The sequence below is a fragment of the Ahaetulla prasina genome, chromosome 1, assembly GCF_028640845.1.
Source record: "Ahaetulla prasina isolate Xishuangbanna chromosome 1, ASM2864084v1, whole genome shotgun sequence".
Lineage (NCBI taxonomy): Eukaryota > Metazoa > Chordata > Lepidosauria > Squamata > Colubridae > Ahaetulla > Ahaetulla prasina.
In genome coordinates this window covers 333,018,117-333,031,775 of record NC_080539.1, presented here as the reverse complement: position 1 = coordinate 333,031,775, position 13,659 = coordinate 333,018,117, and the positions used below count along the sequence as shown (strand labels likewise).

The window sequence follows — 13,659 nt, the reverse complement described above, 5'->3', positions numbered from 1 at the left end:
GGAGAACAGCAGGTCCTTCAAACCTAATCAATATTCCTTGAGTTTTACCTAAGTAGATCAAATGGCTCTTGAATGAATTTGAACCTTTTCCAGGAGGAGAGAATTGCCAGTTTTGAAGAAAATATTTAATTATAATAACCTATCCAATCTATTGTCTCAGTCAGAGGATTGGCAATCGGCATTAAATAGTTCATGCAAATACCACAAATATTTGAAGAATACCAATATGCAACCTGAATTAAAATGTTGAAGTCTGATATATCTTGGACACATGCTTCTTAAAATTCTTCCTTTTTACAGACATTTTTATAAAAAAAATGTAAATGCTGTATAACTTTGTCATTCTGAATTCTGCATATATTAAAGTATATCTTTAGGAAAGTCTGGTTGGCACTGTAGATTGTATTTACAGATGGCTTTCAAAATAAATTGTTTCTGCTTATTCTAATTTGGGCAACTGAGTTTTTCCAATTTGGGCAATTAAATTTTGCTAACTCCCAAAGCCACAAAAGCCCCTTCACTTTCTGAAAAGACTTGGGGCTACTGTTTAGATCAGGGGTGTCAAGCTCATGGTCTGCAGGCCGGATACATCATGCGCTCACCATTCCCACCCCCAGTTTAGCGGAGGGGGAAAAAGTTGTGATACGTGACATGATGATGTAAGTTTGACACCCTTGGTCTAGATGTTATTTATTTATTTTGATCTATTTAATTTGTATAGCAGCCCATCCCACATAAATGGTTATAGGAGGGTTACAGGGTTAAAAAAGAAAATCCAAAACAAAACGGATATAAATAATCAAACAATAACAACAAAAACCCATTAAAATATCTTACAACAATTAGACAATTATTGTGGGTTTAATGTAAGGGAGATTGGGAGAGTTAGAAGTGCTGATCTTCAGGGTATCAAATTAGCAAGTAAACTAAACCCCAGTTTGCTAGATCATCTTTACTCTAATTTTAAGAAAGGCAGTGAAATTTTCAATGACATTTCATGATTAAGTCCTACATGAGAACTTGATAGCCAGTGGGAGAGCCACATGACATTTGTGCCTTCTTACCACTAATATAATTTAAATAATTTACATCGCTCCCTATTGTAAGCATGTTTCTCCTCAATGGCCAATAAGCAACCACATTCCTTTAAAATGGACAGTGTTTTGAAGGGGGAAAAAACCCCTATTGATGACAAAGAGAATTTGTTAAAATCACAAGCATTAGTATTCTCATGAATCCGTTTTAAAAAGTATTAAGTGGAATATTCAGCCTTCCTGATTTAAACTGATATTTGCCTAAGCAAGATTGGTCAGGTGATGATGATGCAGTTGATTAGGTTAGATTACAGATTAACAGATTTGGAAGAGACCTTGTAGGTCATCTAGTCCAACCCCCTGCCAATTGTTCAGCCAACTGGACCAGTTTTCCCCAAAAATGAATTTTTGATTGCTTTGTCAGTAGCTAGAAAATATACATACTCATTCAATTAAAAACATCTAACTAGAATGCTTAAAATATTTGTTTTTCCCTCAAAATGGCCAAATCAAAATACCGTATATACTCGAGTATAAGCCGAGTTTTTCAGCACATTTTTTGTGCTGAAAACGTCCTCGCTTATACTCGGTCTCTGACTTATACTCAGTTTTTTTTTTAAGCCTCGGCTTATACTCGAGTATATACGGCTTATACTCGAGTTTTTTTTTTCTTTTTCACATTTTACGGACTGAAGCCCTGCGGTGCAGTGAGAGGCGGGCGGGGAGCCGCCAGCCTTCTCAGCTGAGGGAGGGAGGGTTTCCCAAACCGGTAGGTGCCTCATTTCCCACCCTCGGCTTATACTCGAGTCCCCAGTTTACCCCAGTTTTTGGGGTAAAATTGGGGACCTCGGCTTATACTCGGATCGGCTTATATTCGAGTATATACGGTAGTTTTTCTTTGCTAGGGAAAGTAGGGGGGGAAACAACTGGCAACATAATTTGCAACCAAACACTTTCTGAGTACTGTATGTGTTTAGAATGGGCCTTGATCAGATAATCATGCAGTAGCTGTGTGAATGTGGTAAGGAGAAAAAAAGTTACCATTTCCTTTCAATTATTTTGCCATTTACTACTTTCCTTCCGGCTGCCTCCATTTCAGCTGCTATTTCCAAAACATGATTATTCCTTTAAAGGTGAGCCAAATTTCCGAATGGCAAAATGGGAGCTAACAAGCCAGGAAACATGAGAAGACATTTTCCCGCCCCACCATCTGTTAAAAAGTAAATAAGTCAGGCCTTTGAAAAGCAAAGAGTCTTCCATGCCTGGTGCTGAGTATCACTCATTAAAGGATCAGGTTGTTTATCCTGTTCTGCTGCAAGGTGACATTGGCATTGATTTTAGCATTGTCTTACTGCTATTGTGGCATTCCAAAAATACCTTCTTCATAAACTGTAACTAACACTGGACTCCAAACTGAGCCTGCTCCTTGCCACTTGTTATCTCTTCCAAACTCTGGAGTATTTTTTCCCCTTTCTACCATTTGGTAACTTTCCACCAAAAAGGCAGTTTGCTGCATTCTAATAAATTATGTTATTGCCACATATAAAGTAATCCATATTTAGCAGAAATATGTTTCTTTAACATTAACATTATTAATACCTTTCTTGAACATTATAAACATGATTTTTTTTTTGGGGGGGGAGATGTGATTCCCTATTCTGGCAAAGGCTAAAGGGTTTGGAACAGAGTTCATGGGAACACAATTACAGGAAGGCAGAGAGATACAGTACCTTATACTGATTCCCCTGAAAATCCAGCGTTCAGGGAAGTAGGATTCTCAGATAGCAAGGCAGATACATGAAGGCCTGTAGCACTAAGAGGGAAATAACAGAAGCTCTTTTCTCAAGCAGACTTTTCCGCTGCAATACAATCCCTTCTCTGAAAAGAAAGAGATCTGTTTATGGAAAGGTCACTCAGTCCAACAGATAGATGAGTAGATGTATTACAGATTAATCATGATAATAAAAAGAAAAATGCAAAAGTTTACCTTTTCGGCAGTGCTGCAAAAGCAGTTTACATACTGTATATATTTAAATCTTTGTTGTGCAACAATGCTATTAATGGCTAAGGCTCTTTACTTAGGAATACGGCACATTCCATTCATTTCCCCCCATTGTAATACCGTATATGCAAATTATTTATTTTTTTAACCTCTTAAAGCTGAGAAAATAATCCACAGAAGAAATACGTTACTCTTAAAGTGAGCATGTTTGTGGATTGTTTATTACAGCTTCCATACCTGTAGTTTGGCCCAGATCTGGGCCATGTTCCTGCAAAATATTGACTGTTGGAAGCTGATGTGCATTTTATGATATATACTGGAAAGCAGTTGCCAGTGCTAGTGATGTAGGGCATGGACAGCTGTTTTCAGATGCATCAGATTTGCCTCAGCTGAACTCTGGGTCTTAGCACTGAAGAGGTGCCTGCAAGCATCCTCTTGCCTAAAGCAATGAAAAGGGCTGATTGTCTGGGAAGCATGACTAGATGATAGATCTTTGTTTTGTATTTCTGACCTTAATAATTGCCTTTTTCATTACAGATAAAGGAACTTACAGGCAACCTCAATAGGAACTCCTCCTCATCTAGCCTGTCATCAGGGCCAAGTGGCCCTGATTCGGACACATCTCATCCCAGCACACCTAATGTTGAGAGAAACATGTCTGTTTCTGTGAAGGATCAGCGGAAAGCAATCAAGGCTCTTTTAACTTGGGTTCAAAGGAAAACTAGAAAGTACGTTTATTCCTCTCCTCAATTTTTAAAAACATAAGTCAATTTCATTGCCTGTTAGAGGAATGAAAAATGTTCCTTTTTGATAGAATAGAATAGAATAGAATAGAATAGAATAGAATAGAATAGAATAGAATAGAATAGAATGGAATAGAATTGTTCTGTCCCCCTTGCCTCAGTCTGAGCGATGGCTTAATTAGCCGGCACTATCAGCTCTGGCAGCAAACTAGCGAGCGTATGCCAAGTGTCTCTGTTATCTCCCTTGATGCCAATGAGTCAACAAACAGTACTTCAGCTCTAGTTAAGCAGTTGATTTGCCTGCTATGAAGAGGCATAGCAGCCCTTGCTGCTTTTATATCCTGTGGAGTGTGGCTCCATGACTCAGCACTTCCTAGGCCTGCCCCACCCCTTCTTCTGTTGTCTCCGCCTCTCCTGCCTACGAAGCCTAGGGTCCAGTCAGGCCTGATTTCCATCAGCTGGGTCTGGAGGCGTGGCCTGGGGGTGAAGAGTCAGGGGACAGAGGCCTCGTTATCTCCTCCACCTGGCCTGCCTCTGGCTCCTGCACCTGAGCCAGGGAAGCCGGTACTCCCGAGGTAAGTCCTGATGGCCCTTCCCCCTCACTTTTCAAGTAACTTTCTGGCAGGAGGCCCGAATTGGGGGGTGCAGACACAACAAGAATAGAATAGAATAGAATAGAATAGAATAGAATAGAATAGAATAGAATAGAATAGAATAGAATAGAATAGAATAGAATTCTTTATTGGTCAAGTGTGATTGGACACAAGGAATTTGTCTTGGTGCATATGCTCTCAGTATACATAAAAGAAAAGATTCCTTCATCAAGAATCATTAAGGTACAACACTTAATGATAGTCATAGATCTGTTTAAAGTAAGGTAAAGGGGACCTTGTGCAAGAACAGAATGTAACTGAGCCTGTTATCAAGCTGATCAACTTTCCTGATGTTCCTGTTCTGTGATAACACTGTTCTGAATTTCTCTGCAATTGATTTTTTGTGCAAATCCCCATTACCATACAAAGATTATGGAAACGAGAATAATGCTTTCTCTTAGTAGGTATTTTTGGAGAATGTGGGGAGAATCATAATTTATCAGAAAATTAAACTGGAATTCAGCTTTGTGATTCCACTCCTCCATTTATATCCATTAATCTCAAAGAAGAAAGTGGGTATAGTAATCTGTTTGTCTGGAGGGAAGTTCCATTTTCCACAGATTAATTTTCATCTCTATATATGCAGCTTAGAGGCCAATCTTTTGTGCCTGGAATGGTCAGAGGTTTCATTGCCAGTTAAAATGCTGTTCTAAAATGCAAGCAGCTTCCATGCACTTTCCTTTCCATGTCTTCTTTGTTTAATGACTTCTTATAGAACAGTTGTGAAATAGGTCAGTGGAATGACACTGTTATGCACATCACATTTCTGTAAGAATATATTCTAAGTCAGAACTGTGTCTCTAAGTTGTTTTTTTCCTGGAAAAAAATTATAAAAAGCCCATGGCAATATTTTCAAATATTCATCTTGTGCAAATATAGACATTCACAGCTTAAATCATTTGAATAAACTGTTTACATTAGATTTCAGGAAGCAGTTTATAATTCCTCTAAATTATTACAGAGAGTAACTTGCCCTGAGTTCTTTCTGTATTTCTGTCTCTACCTAAATATTAATCTCTGCTTTAAAAATTATGAGCACCGTTACCCCCATAGAGGCATATTCCTGGGATAGGGAGAATTATCCTTTTCTCATTTTCCTGATCACGGAGACCCATTCGTCTACTGTATTTTGAAATCTCAGTGAATTATGACATTATTGGACATGTCTCAAGCCAAACAGGAAGCAAACTGGGCTACTCACTGATCAGGGGATAGTGTCACTGGGGACTTTCTATAATGTCCAGTCTCAGCTTCCTTTTGCCTCTGTGGATAGTGTCCAGCGGTGCTGTCAATTGATTATGGGATGGACTCAATTCGCTTCCCAGATGGAGTCCAAGCTGCATTTTGTGATAACCATAGAATCAAATACTACTCAGTTGGGAGGGACTTCTATGGGGCCAATCATTTCAACCCCTAATTTCATGATAGTATTTATGGTAAATACTTCATGTCTCGTAGGTAATCAACTGTGCTGTGATATCACAAAATGTGTTTGAGCATGGGCCTTTGTTATAAACAGTTTTATGTCCATGGCATTTCCATGTATGTTAATTTATGATCATTGTCTATCTGGACAACGGGCATTTGTTAAATAAAGGAGGCTGTTGGCTGATGTATATTTTTACATGCAAATGAAAAGCTAGTAAAGCTAGATAATACATTTAAAACAGCCCTAAATTAATTCAGTTAAAATAGGAAGCACATTTAAGCTTCAAGGTGCACCAGAGTTAACCAGCATCAAGTCATATGCATGAATATATTCTTATTTTTTTTTTTCTTAAACATAAATACTGGCGTGGAATAAATTTTGTCGAAGAATAACATTAAAATTAAAGAACACTTTCTGGAATTGGGTATAATGAGAAGAACTAGGGATGATATTATAGCTGTGTTCCATTATCTCAGGGTTTGCCACAAAGAAGAGGGAGTCAAGCTATTCTTCAAAGCACCTGAGGGCAGGACAAGAAGCAATGGGTGGAAACTAATCAAGAACAGAAGCAACCTAGAACTAAGGAGAAATTTCCTGATAGTTAGAACAATTAATCAGTGGAACAATTTGCATCCAGAAGTTGTAAATGTTCCAATACTGGAAGTTTTTAAGAAGAGATTAGATAATCATTTGTCTGAAATGATATAGGGTTTCCTGCCTAAACAGGAGGTTGGACTAGAAGACCTCCGAGGTCCCTTCCAACTATTCTATTCTGTTCCTTTCCTTTCCTTTCCTTTCCTTTCCTTTCCTTTCCTTTCCTTTCCTTTCTTTTCCTTTCCTTGAGGGTCTTATAACTGGAGGGGACAAATTAGCATACAGGGAAGAAATCCAGAAGCTATTCACATGGTGTTCAAAAAGCAACCTACATCTAAACTATCAAGACAAAGGAGATGGTGCTGGATTTCTGAAAGAACAGAGAGGAAGCTGCCCCACTGTATATCAAGGGGAGGCCGTGTGGAGTGGGTTTCCTTTTTTAAATTCTTGGGAGTGCTTATTAGTCAAGACCTCACCTGGAAAAACACAATCTGGTGGTTAGTAAGGCTCAACAGAGACTTTTTATTTTATTTTATTTTGTCACAACAGTATATATAAGCATAAGCATAAAACAACTATACAACATATAAGCGTATATATAATGAAAGGAAACAATAGGACAGGAACGGTAGGCACTTTTGGGCTCTTATGCACACCCCTTATTTCATTTTAACTTTATTTATTTATATAAATAAATTTATATACATTTATTTATTTATTTATTTCATTTTAACTTATTTCATTTTAACTTCATTTCCTTGCATGATTCCTCTTCATTGCATGATTCACCTTGTACCTGCTTACAGGCAAAGACTTAAAGCCATAAAACCAATAATTAAATCAGTGAAAACCTGGACGGAGGAATCAGAATTAAAGCTACAGGCATGTTTTGACTGCACTGATTGGAATATTTTTAAAGATACCTCTGCAGACCTGGATGAACTCACAGATACTGTAACATCATATGTCAGCTTCTGTGAAGACCTATGTATACCTACAAGGAACTTGCGAATACACAGTAACAACAAACCTTGGTTTACACCTAAACTTAAGCAGCTACGACATTCCAAAGAGGAAGCCTACAGAAAAGGTGATAAAATGCTGTACAATCAGGCCAGAAATGCACTAACAAGGGAGATCAGAGCAGCAAAAAGAAGCTACTCTGAAAAGCTAAAGAATCAGTTTTCAGCAAATGAACCAGCAAACATGTGGAAAACTCTTAAAAATATCACCGGCTATGGCAAACCTCCTTCCCAGGCTGAAGGTAATCAACAACTGGCAGATGACCTGAATGAGTTTTACTGCAGGTTTGAAAGGAAACTACAGCCACCTATCTCCACAACCCCCATCTCAGACACACCATCAACAGCCAAGCCTCCTACAACTGACCCCATTTCATTGGGTTCACAACCCCTAGTGATCACAGAAAAGGAAGTGCAGGACCTATTTCACAGACAAAAGCCAGGAAAAGCTCCAGGCCCAGACAAGATAACTCCTTCTTGCTTAAAAGTCTGTGCTGACCAATTGGCCCCCATCTTCACCATATTTTCAATGAATCACTAGAGATGTGTTATGTTCCTTCTTGCTTCAAACGCTCTACCATCATCCCAGTGCCGAAGAAGCCCACCATCAAGGAACTGAATGACTACAGACCAGTTGCTTTAACATCTGTAGTCATGAAAACCTTTGAAAGGCTAGTTCTTTCCTACCTGAAAACCATCACGGATTCGCTGTTAGACCCCTTGCAATTTGCATACCGAGCAAATAGATCAACAGATGATGCTGTTAATATGGCTCTGCACTACATCCTACAACATCTTGAGTCTCCAAAGACCTATGCAAGGGTCCTTTTTGTAGACTTTAGTTCAGCATTCAATACCATCATTCCAGACATTCTCCTAACTAAGCTAAACCAGCTACAGGTACCAGAACAGGCTTGTAAGTGGATCACAAGCTTCCTAACAAACAGGAAGCAGCAGGTGAAGCTAAGCAAGATCACATCAAATACCTGTACAATTAGCACAGGAGCCCCCCAAGGCTGTGTGCTCTCCCCACTTCTCTTCTCTCTGTATACCAATGACTGCATCTCCAATGATCCATCTGTTAAGCTACTGAAGTTCGCAGATGACACGACAGTGATTGGTCTCATTCGAGACAATGACGAATCGGCATATAGACGAGAGGTCGAACGACTAGCCTCGTGGTGCGACCGGAACAATCTGGAACTGAACACACTCAAAACTGTAGAAATGGTGATAGACTTCAGGAGAAACTGTTCCATACTTCCACCTCTCACAATACTTGACAACACAGTATCAACAGTAGAAACCTTCAAATTTCTGGGTTCTATCATATCGCAAGATCTCAAATGGACAGCTAACATCAAAAACATCATTAAAAAAGGACAACAAAGAATGTTCTTTCTGCGCCAACTCAGTAAGCTCAAACTGCCCAAGGAGCTGCTGATCCAATTCTACAGAGGAATTATTGAGTCTGTCATTTGCACCTCTATAACTGTCTGGTTCGGTTCTGCAACCCAACAAGAAAAACACAGACTTCAGAGGATAATTAGAACTGCAGAAAAAATAATTGCTACCAACTTGCCTTCCATTGAGGACCTGTATACTGCACGAATCAAGAAGAGATTGGTGGATGATCTCTGGAGGGCCAGGGACAGGGGTTATTCCTCTGCTCTGGTCCTGTTAGACCTCTCAGCGGCTTTTGATACCATCGACCATGGTATCCTGCTGCGCCGGTTGGAGGGATTGGGAGTGGGAGGCACCGTATATCGGTGGTTCTCCTCCTATCTCTCCGACCGGTCACAGACGGTGTTGACGCGAGGGGCCTCACTTGTGGGGTCCCGCAGGGGTCGATCCTCTCGCCCCTGCTGTTCAACATCTATATGAAGCCGCTGGGTGAGATCATCAGTGGCTTTGGGGTGAGATACCAGCAGTACGCTGACGACACCCAGCTGTACTTTTCCACCCCGGGCCACCCCAATGAAGCTGTTGAAGTGCTGTCCCGGTGTTTGGAGGCCGTACGGGTCTGGATGGGGAGAAACAGGCCCAAGCTTAATCCCTCCAAGACGGAGTGGCTGTGGATGCCGGCATCCCGATTCAGCCAGCTGCAACCACGGCTGGCTGTTGGGGGCGAGTTATTGGCCCCAAAGGATAGGGTGCGCAACTTGGGTGTCCTCCTGGATGATCGGCTGTCGTTTGAAGATCATTTGACGGCCGTCTCCAGGAGGGCCTTCCACCAGGTTCGCCTGGTTCGGCAGTTGCGCCCCTTCCTTGATCGGGATGCCTTATGCACGGTCACTCACGCGCTCGTTACCTCTCGCTTGGATTATTGTAATGCTATCTACATGGGGCTCCCCTTGAAGTGCGTCCGGAGGCTTCAGTTAGTCCAGAACGCAGCCGCGCGGGTGATAGAGGGAGCTGCACGCAGCTCCCATGTAACACCTCTCCTGCGCAGGCTGCACTGGCTACCTGTGGCCTCTCGGGTGCACTTTAAGGTGTTAGTCACGACCTTTAAGGCGCTCCATGGCTTAGGACCTGGGTACTTACGGGACCGCCTGCTGCTACCACATGCCTCCCACCGACCCATACGCTCCCACAGAGAGGGACTCCTCAGGGTGCCGTCCGCCAAACAATGTCGGCTGGCGGCCCCCAGGGGACGGGCCTTCTCTGTGGGGGCTCCCACACTCTGGAACGAACTCCCCCCGGGCTTACGCCAGATATCTGACCTTTGGACATTCCGTCGCGAACTGAAAACATACCTCTTTATTCGCGCGGAGCTGGCTTGAATGGAATTTTAAACTCAAATTTTTAGCAATTTTAATGGGGTTTTTGGTTTTATGGTAAATTTCTTAAATTTTTCAGGCTCATTTAATAAGTTTTTAATTGATATTTTAACTTTGTATATTGTATATTGTTCTTTGTTGGTTTTATTCTGCCTGTACACCGCCCTGAGTCCTTCGGGAGAAGGGCGGTATAAAAATCAAATAAATAAATAAAAAATAAAATAAATAAAAGAGGGCCGTGAAAATATTTGCAGATCCCTCGCATCCTGGACATAAACTGTTTCAACTCCTACCCTCAAAACGACGCTATAGAGCACTGCACACCAGAACAACTAGACACAAGAACAGTTTTTTCCCGAAGGCCATCACTCTGCTAAACAAATAATTCCCTCAACACTGTCAGACTATTTACTGAATCTGCACTATTATTAATCGTTTCATAGTTCCCATCACCAATCTCTTTCCACTTATGACTGTATGACTATAACTTGTTGCTGGCAATCCTTATGATTTATATTGATATATTGATTATCAATTGTGTTGTAAATGTTGTACCTTGATGAACGTATCTTTTCTTTTATGTACACTGAGAGCATATGCACCAAGACAAATTCCTTGTGTGTCCAATCACACTTGGCCAATAAAATTCTATTCTATTCTATTCTATTCTATTCTATTCTATTAAGAGTCCTGCAGAAAAATCAGGTGGAACAATGGCTGATGACCTCTTTCTATTGGTCTATGATAGAAAGTATCCTTACATACTGTATAACAGTATGGTACACTGGTTCAAAAACTGTGGACAGGAAGGCACCACAGAGAGTGATTAATTTGGCACAAGAAACCATTGGTAGCCCCCTAACAGCACTGGATGACATCGCCAGGTCTCGTTGTTTCAGCAGAGTAAGGAAGATACTTAGGGACGATTCACATCCTGGTCAGTGTCTTTTCTCACTTTTACCATCGGGTAGAAGACACAGAAGTATAGCCAGCCGGACAAAAAGGTTTAAAAACAGCTTTTATCCATGGGCTGTCAGACTCCTAAATACAACTACAATCACTCCATGCATACATGGAAACATGACTGGTTTCTCCCTAATTACTTGTATAAGGACCATTTTCTATATTATTCATTCTGTCTTACATTTTTGTTATGGATTGCACCAGTAATCTAAATTACTAAAGCTAAATCAATTTTGTTATATATATGTACAATGAATTCCATTCCATTCCACTGAAATAAATATATGGGGGGGGAAACCCTGGAAATTTAGTTGTCAGCTTATAATTGTGTGGCTCAATTTCTAAAGCTGTTATTTTATTGCAACAATTTTTCATGTTCCCAAAGTTGTTAAGCTTATTGTTTTTGTATCTGAATGTTCATAGTGCCTCTTTTTCTTTTAGATATGGTGTTGCAATTCAGGACTTTACCAGCAGTTGGAGAAGTGGCCTGGCCTTCTTAGCTGTAATCAAAGCAATAGATTCTAGCTTGGTAGATATGAAGCAAGCTTTAGAGAAATCTCCCAGGGAAAACTTAGAGGATGCATTCTGTACCGCACAAGACTATCTGGGTATTCCAAGGCTTCTGGAACCAGAAGGTAGCCTACTCATCTTTAAATGTCACCAGCATGTATATGTAGCATAAACAGATAAACATACAGGTCAGATAAATCACAACATGTACTCCACCATTAAGAGAGATGGTTCAGAATAAGGTTTAGAACAGAGGTCTTCAAACTTGGCAGCTTTAAGACTTGTCTTAAAGCTGCCAAGTTTGGGGACCCCTGGTTTAGAACATTCATGGCATTTAATACGAAACAGAAGTGATAGCACCATTCAACCTAACAGACTGCATGTTGAGAATCTTCCTAGCACAAAAACCAATCTTACAGATATGAAGGTTATAGAAAAAAGGAAGAAAAATAAATATGTTTAATTTAGCAAATGCATTATCAGGAAGGATACCAGCACTCATTTTTAATTTAGCAAACTCATTATCAGGAAGGATACCAAATCATCTTCCAGACCATGCTTGTTCTTTAAAAGAAACTTTTGTACTTTGAGAAGAATATTAAGGCACAAAGATATTCACTGAGAATAAAGTAAAGATGACAGTTTTGAAAAGACAAATGTTTTGGAATGGTCATTATTTTTCATTCATGGATGCAAATATTTATTTATTTATTTATAATTTAATTTCTATACCGCCCTTCTCCCGAAGGACTCAGGGCGGTTTACAGCCATATTAAAAACACAGAATATACATAATATAAATAACAAATTTAAAACAAATTTAAAACGAATATTTAATAGGCCTAATTAACTAAAACGGTCAAAGACCGACGTAAAACCCTTTAAAATTTAAAATTATAATTAAAATGCACTTAGGCTAGCCCCGCACGATTAAATAGTAAAGTCTTCAATTCCTGTTTCAATCATATTGAAATGATGCTTCATGTGATTTCTTTCCAGACATTATGATTGATTCACCTGATGAACAGTCCATCATGACATATGTGGCACAATTTTTGGAGCATTTCCCAGAACTGGAAGGGGTATGTGTTTTATTTTGCCTCACTTTTTAACTTTTTTTTCTTTTTAAGATACTCATATAGCATCACTCCTTGTGATTTTTCTGATACATTATCATGCTGAATAGATTAAGTAAGGAATGCTTGCTGATTTTCAGACTTTTACCCTTGTATGATTGTTGCCCACTTCTGTCAGGTTTTGTCAGTTGTTGGTATTAATATTTCAATATATTCAATCTTATGATCATAAGATGATTCAGCTATTATTTTAAATTAAAGTATAATGAAATCACTTATCTTCTACAACGATGCATCATATTGAATTCAGCAAATATCAAGGACTTGGCTGTTCTGGAAAGAAGAAGGTACCTTCATCATAAATTGCCAAAATTGAGTTGATGATTGTTATGACCATGTGAATCCTTTAGAACCTGATTTAGATTATAAAGATCATCAAAATAGATGCTACAGGATATCAGACTCCGGAGACTGGCTTGTTGAAGACATTGGACCTTGGGTATAGAGCAGAGGTCTCCAAACTTGGCAGCTTTAAGACTTTTGGACTTTAGCTCCCAGAATTCTCCAGCTATGCTGGCTGGAGAATTCTGGGAACTGAAGTCCACAAGTCTTAAATCTGTCCAGTTTGAAGACCTCTGGTATAGAGCTTCCTACAAGCAAAACAAAGTATTCTGAATCTGGTTTTCAAACTATGACAATCAGCATATTGATTAATTCATGTGTATAGTCATATTCCCCTACCTTCAATTTTTAGCAAATGAGAATTAGACATATACTGTCCACTTTTATCCAAGTCTCTGTCCAATGCTTTCTCTTCAACTTTTTGTGGTGGAATTGTATCAGTGGTGGGTTT

At 39.7% G+C, this 13,659-nt stretch overlaps 1 protein-coding gene across 1 annotated transcript in view; it reads left to right on the top strand.

Moving 5' to 3' along the window:
• Window positions 1-13,659, top strand: part of CLMN (calmin) — a 106,211-nt gene that overhangs the window by 75,756 nt on the left and 16,796 nt on the right. The window contains exons 6-8 of the mRNA XM_058162634.1: window positions 3,574-3,764; window positions 11,662-11,855; window positions 12,730-12,812. Of these exons, the coding sequence (XP_058018617.1) occupies window positions 3,574-3,764; window positions 11,662-11,855; window positions 12,730-12,812 (468 nt within the window). The remainder of the gene's footprint in view (window positions 1-3,573; window positions 3,765-11,661; window positions 11,856-12,729; window positions 12,813-13,659) is intronic.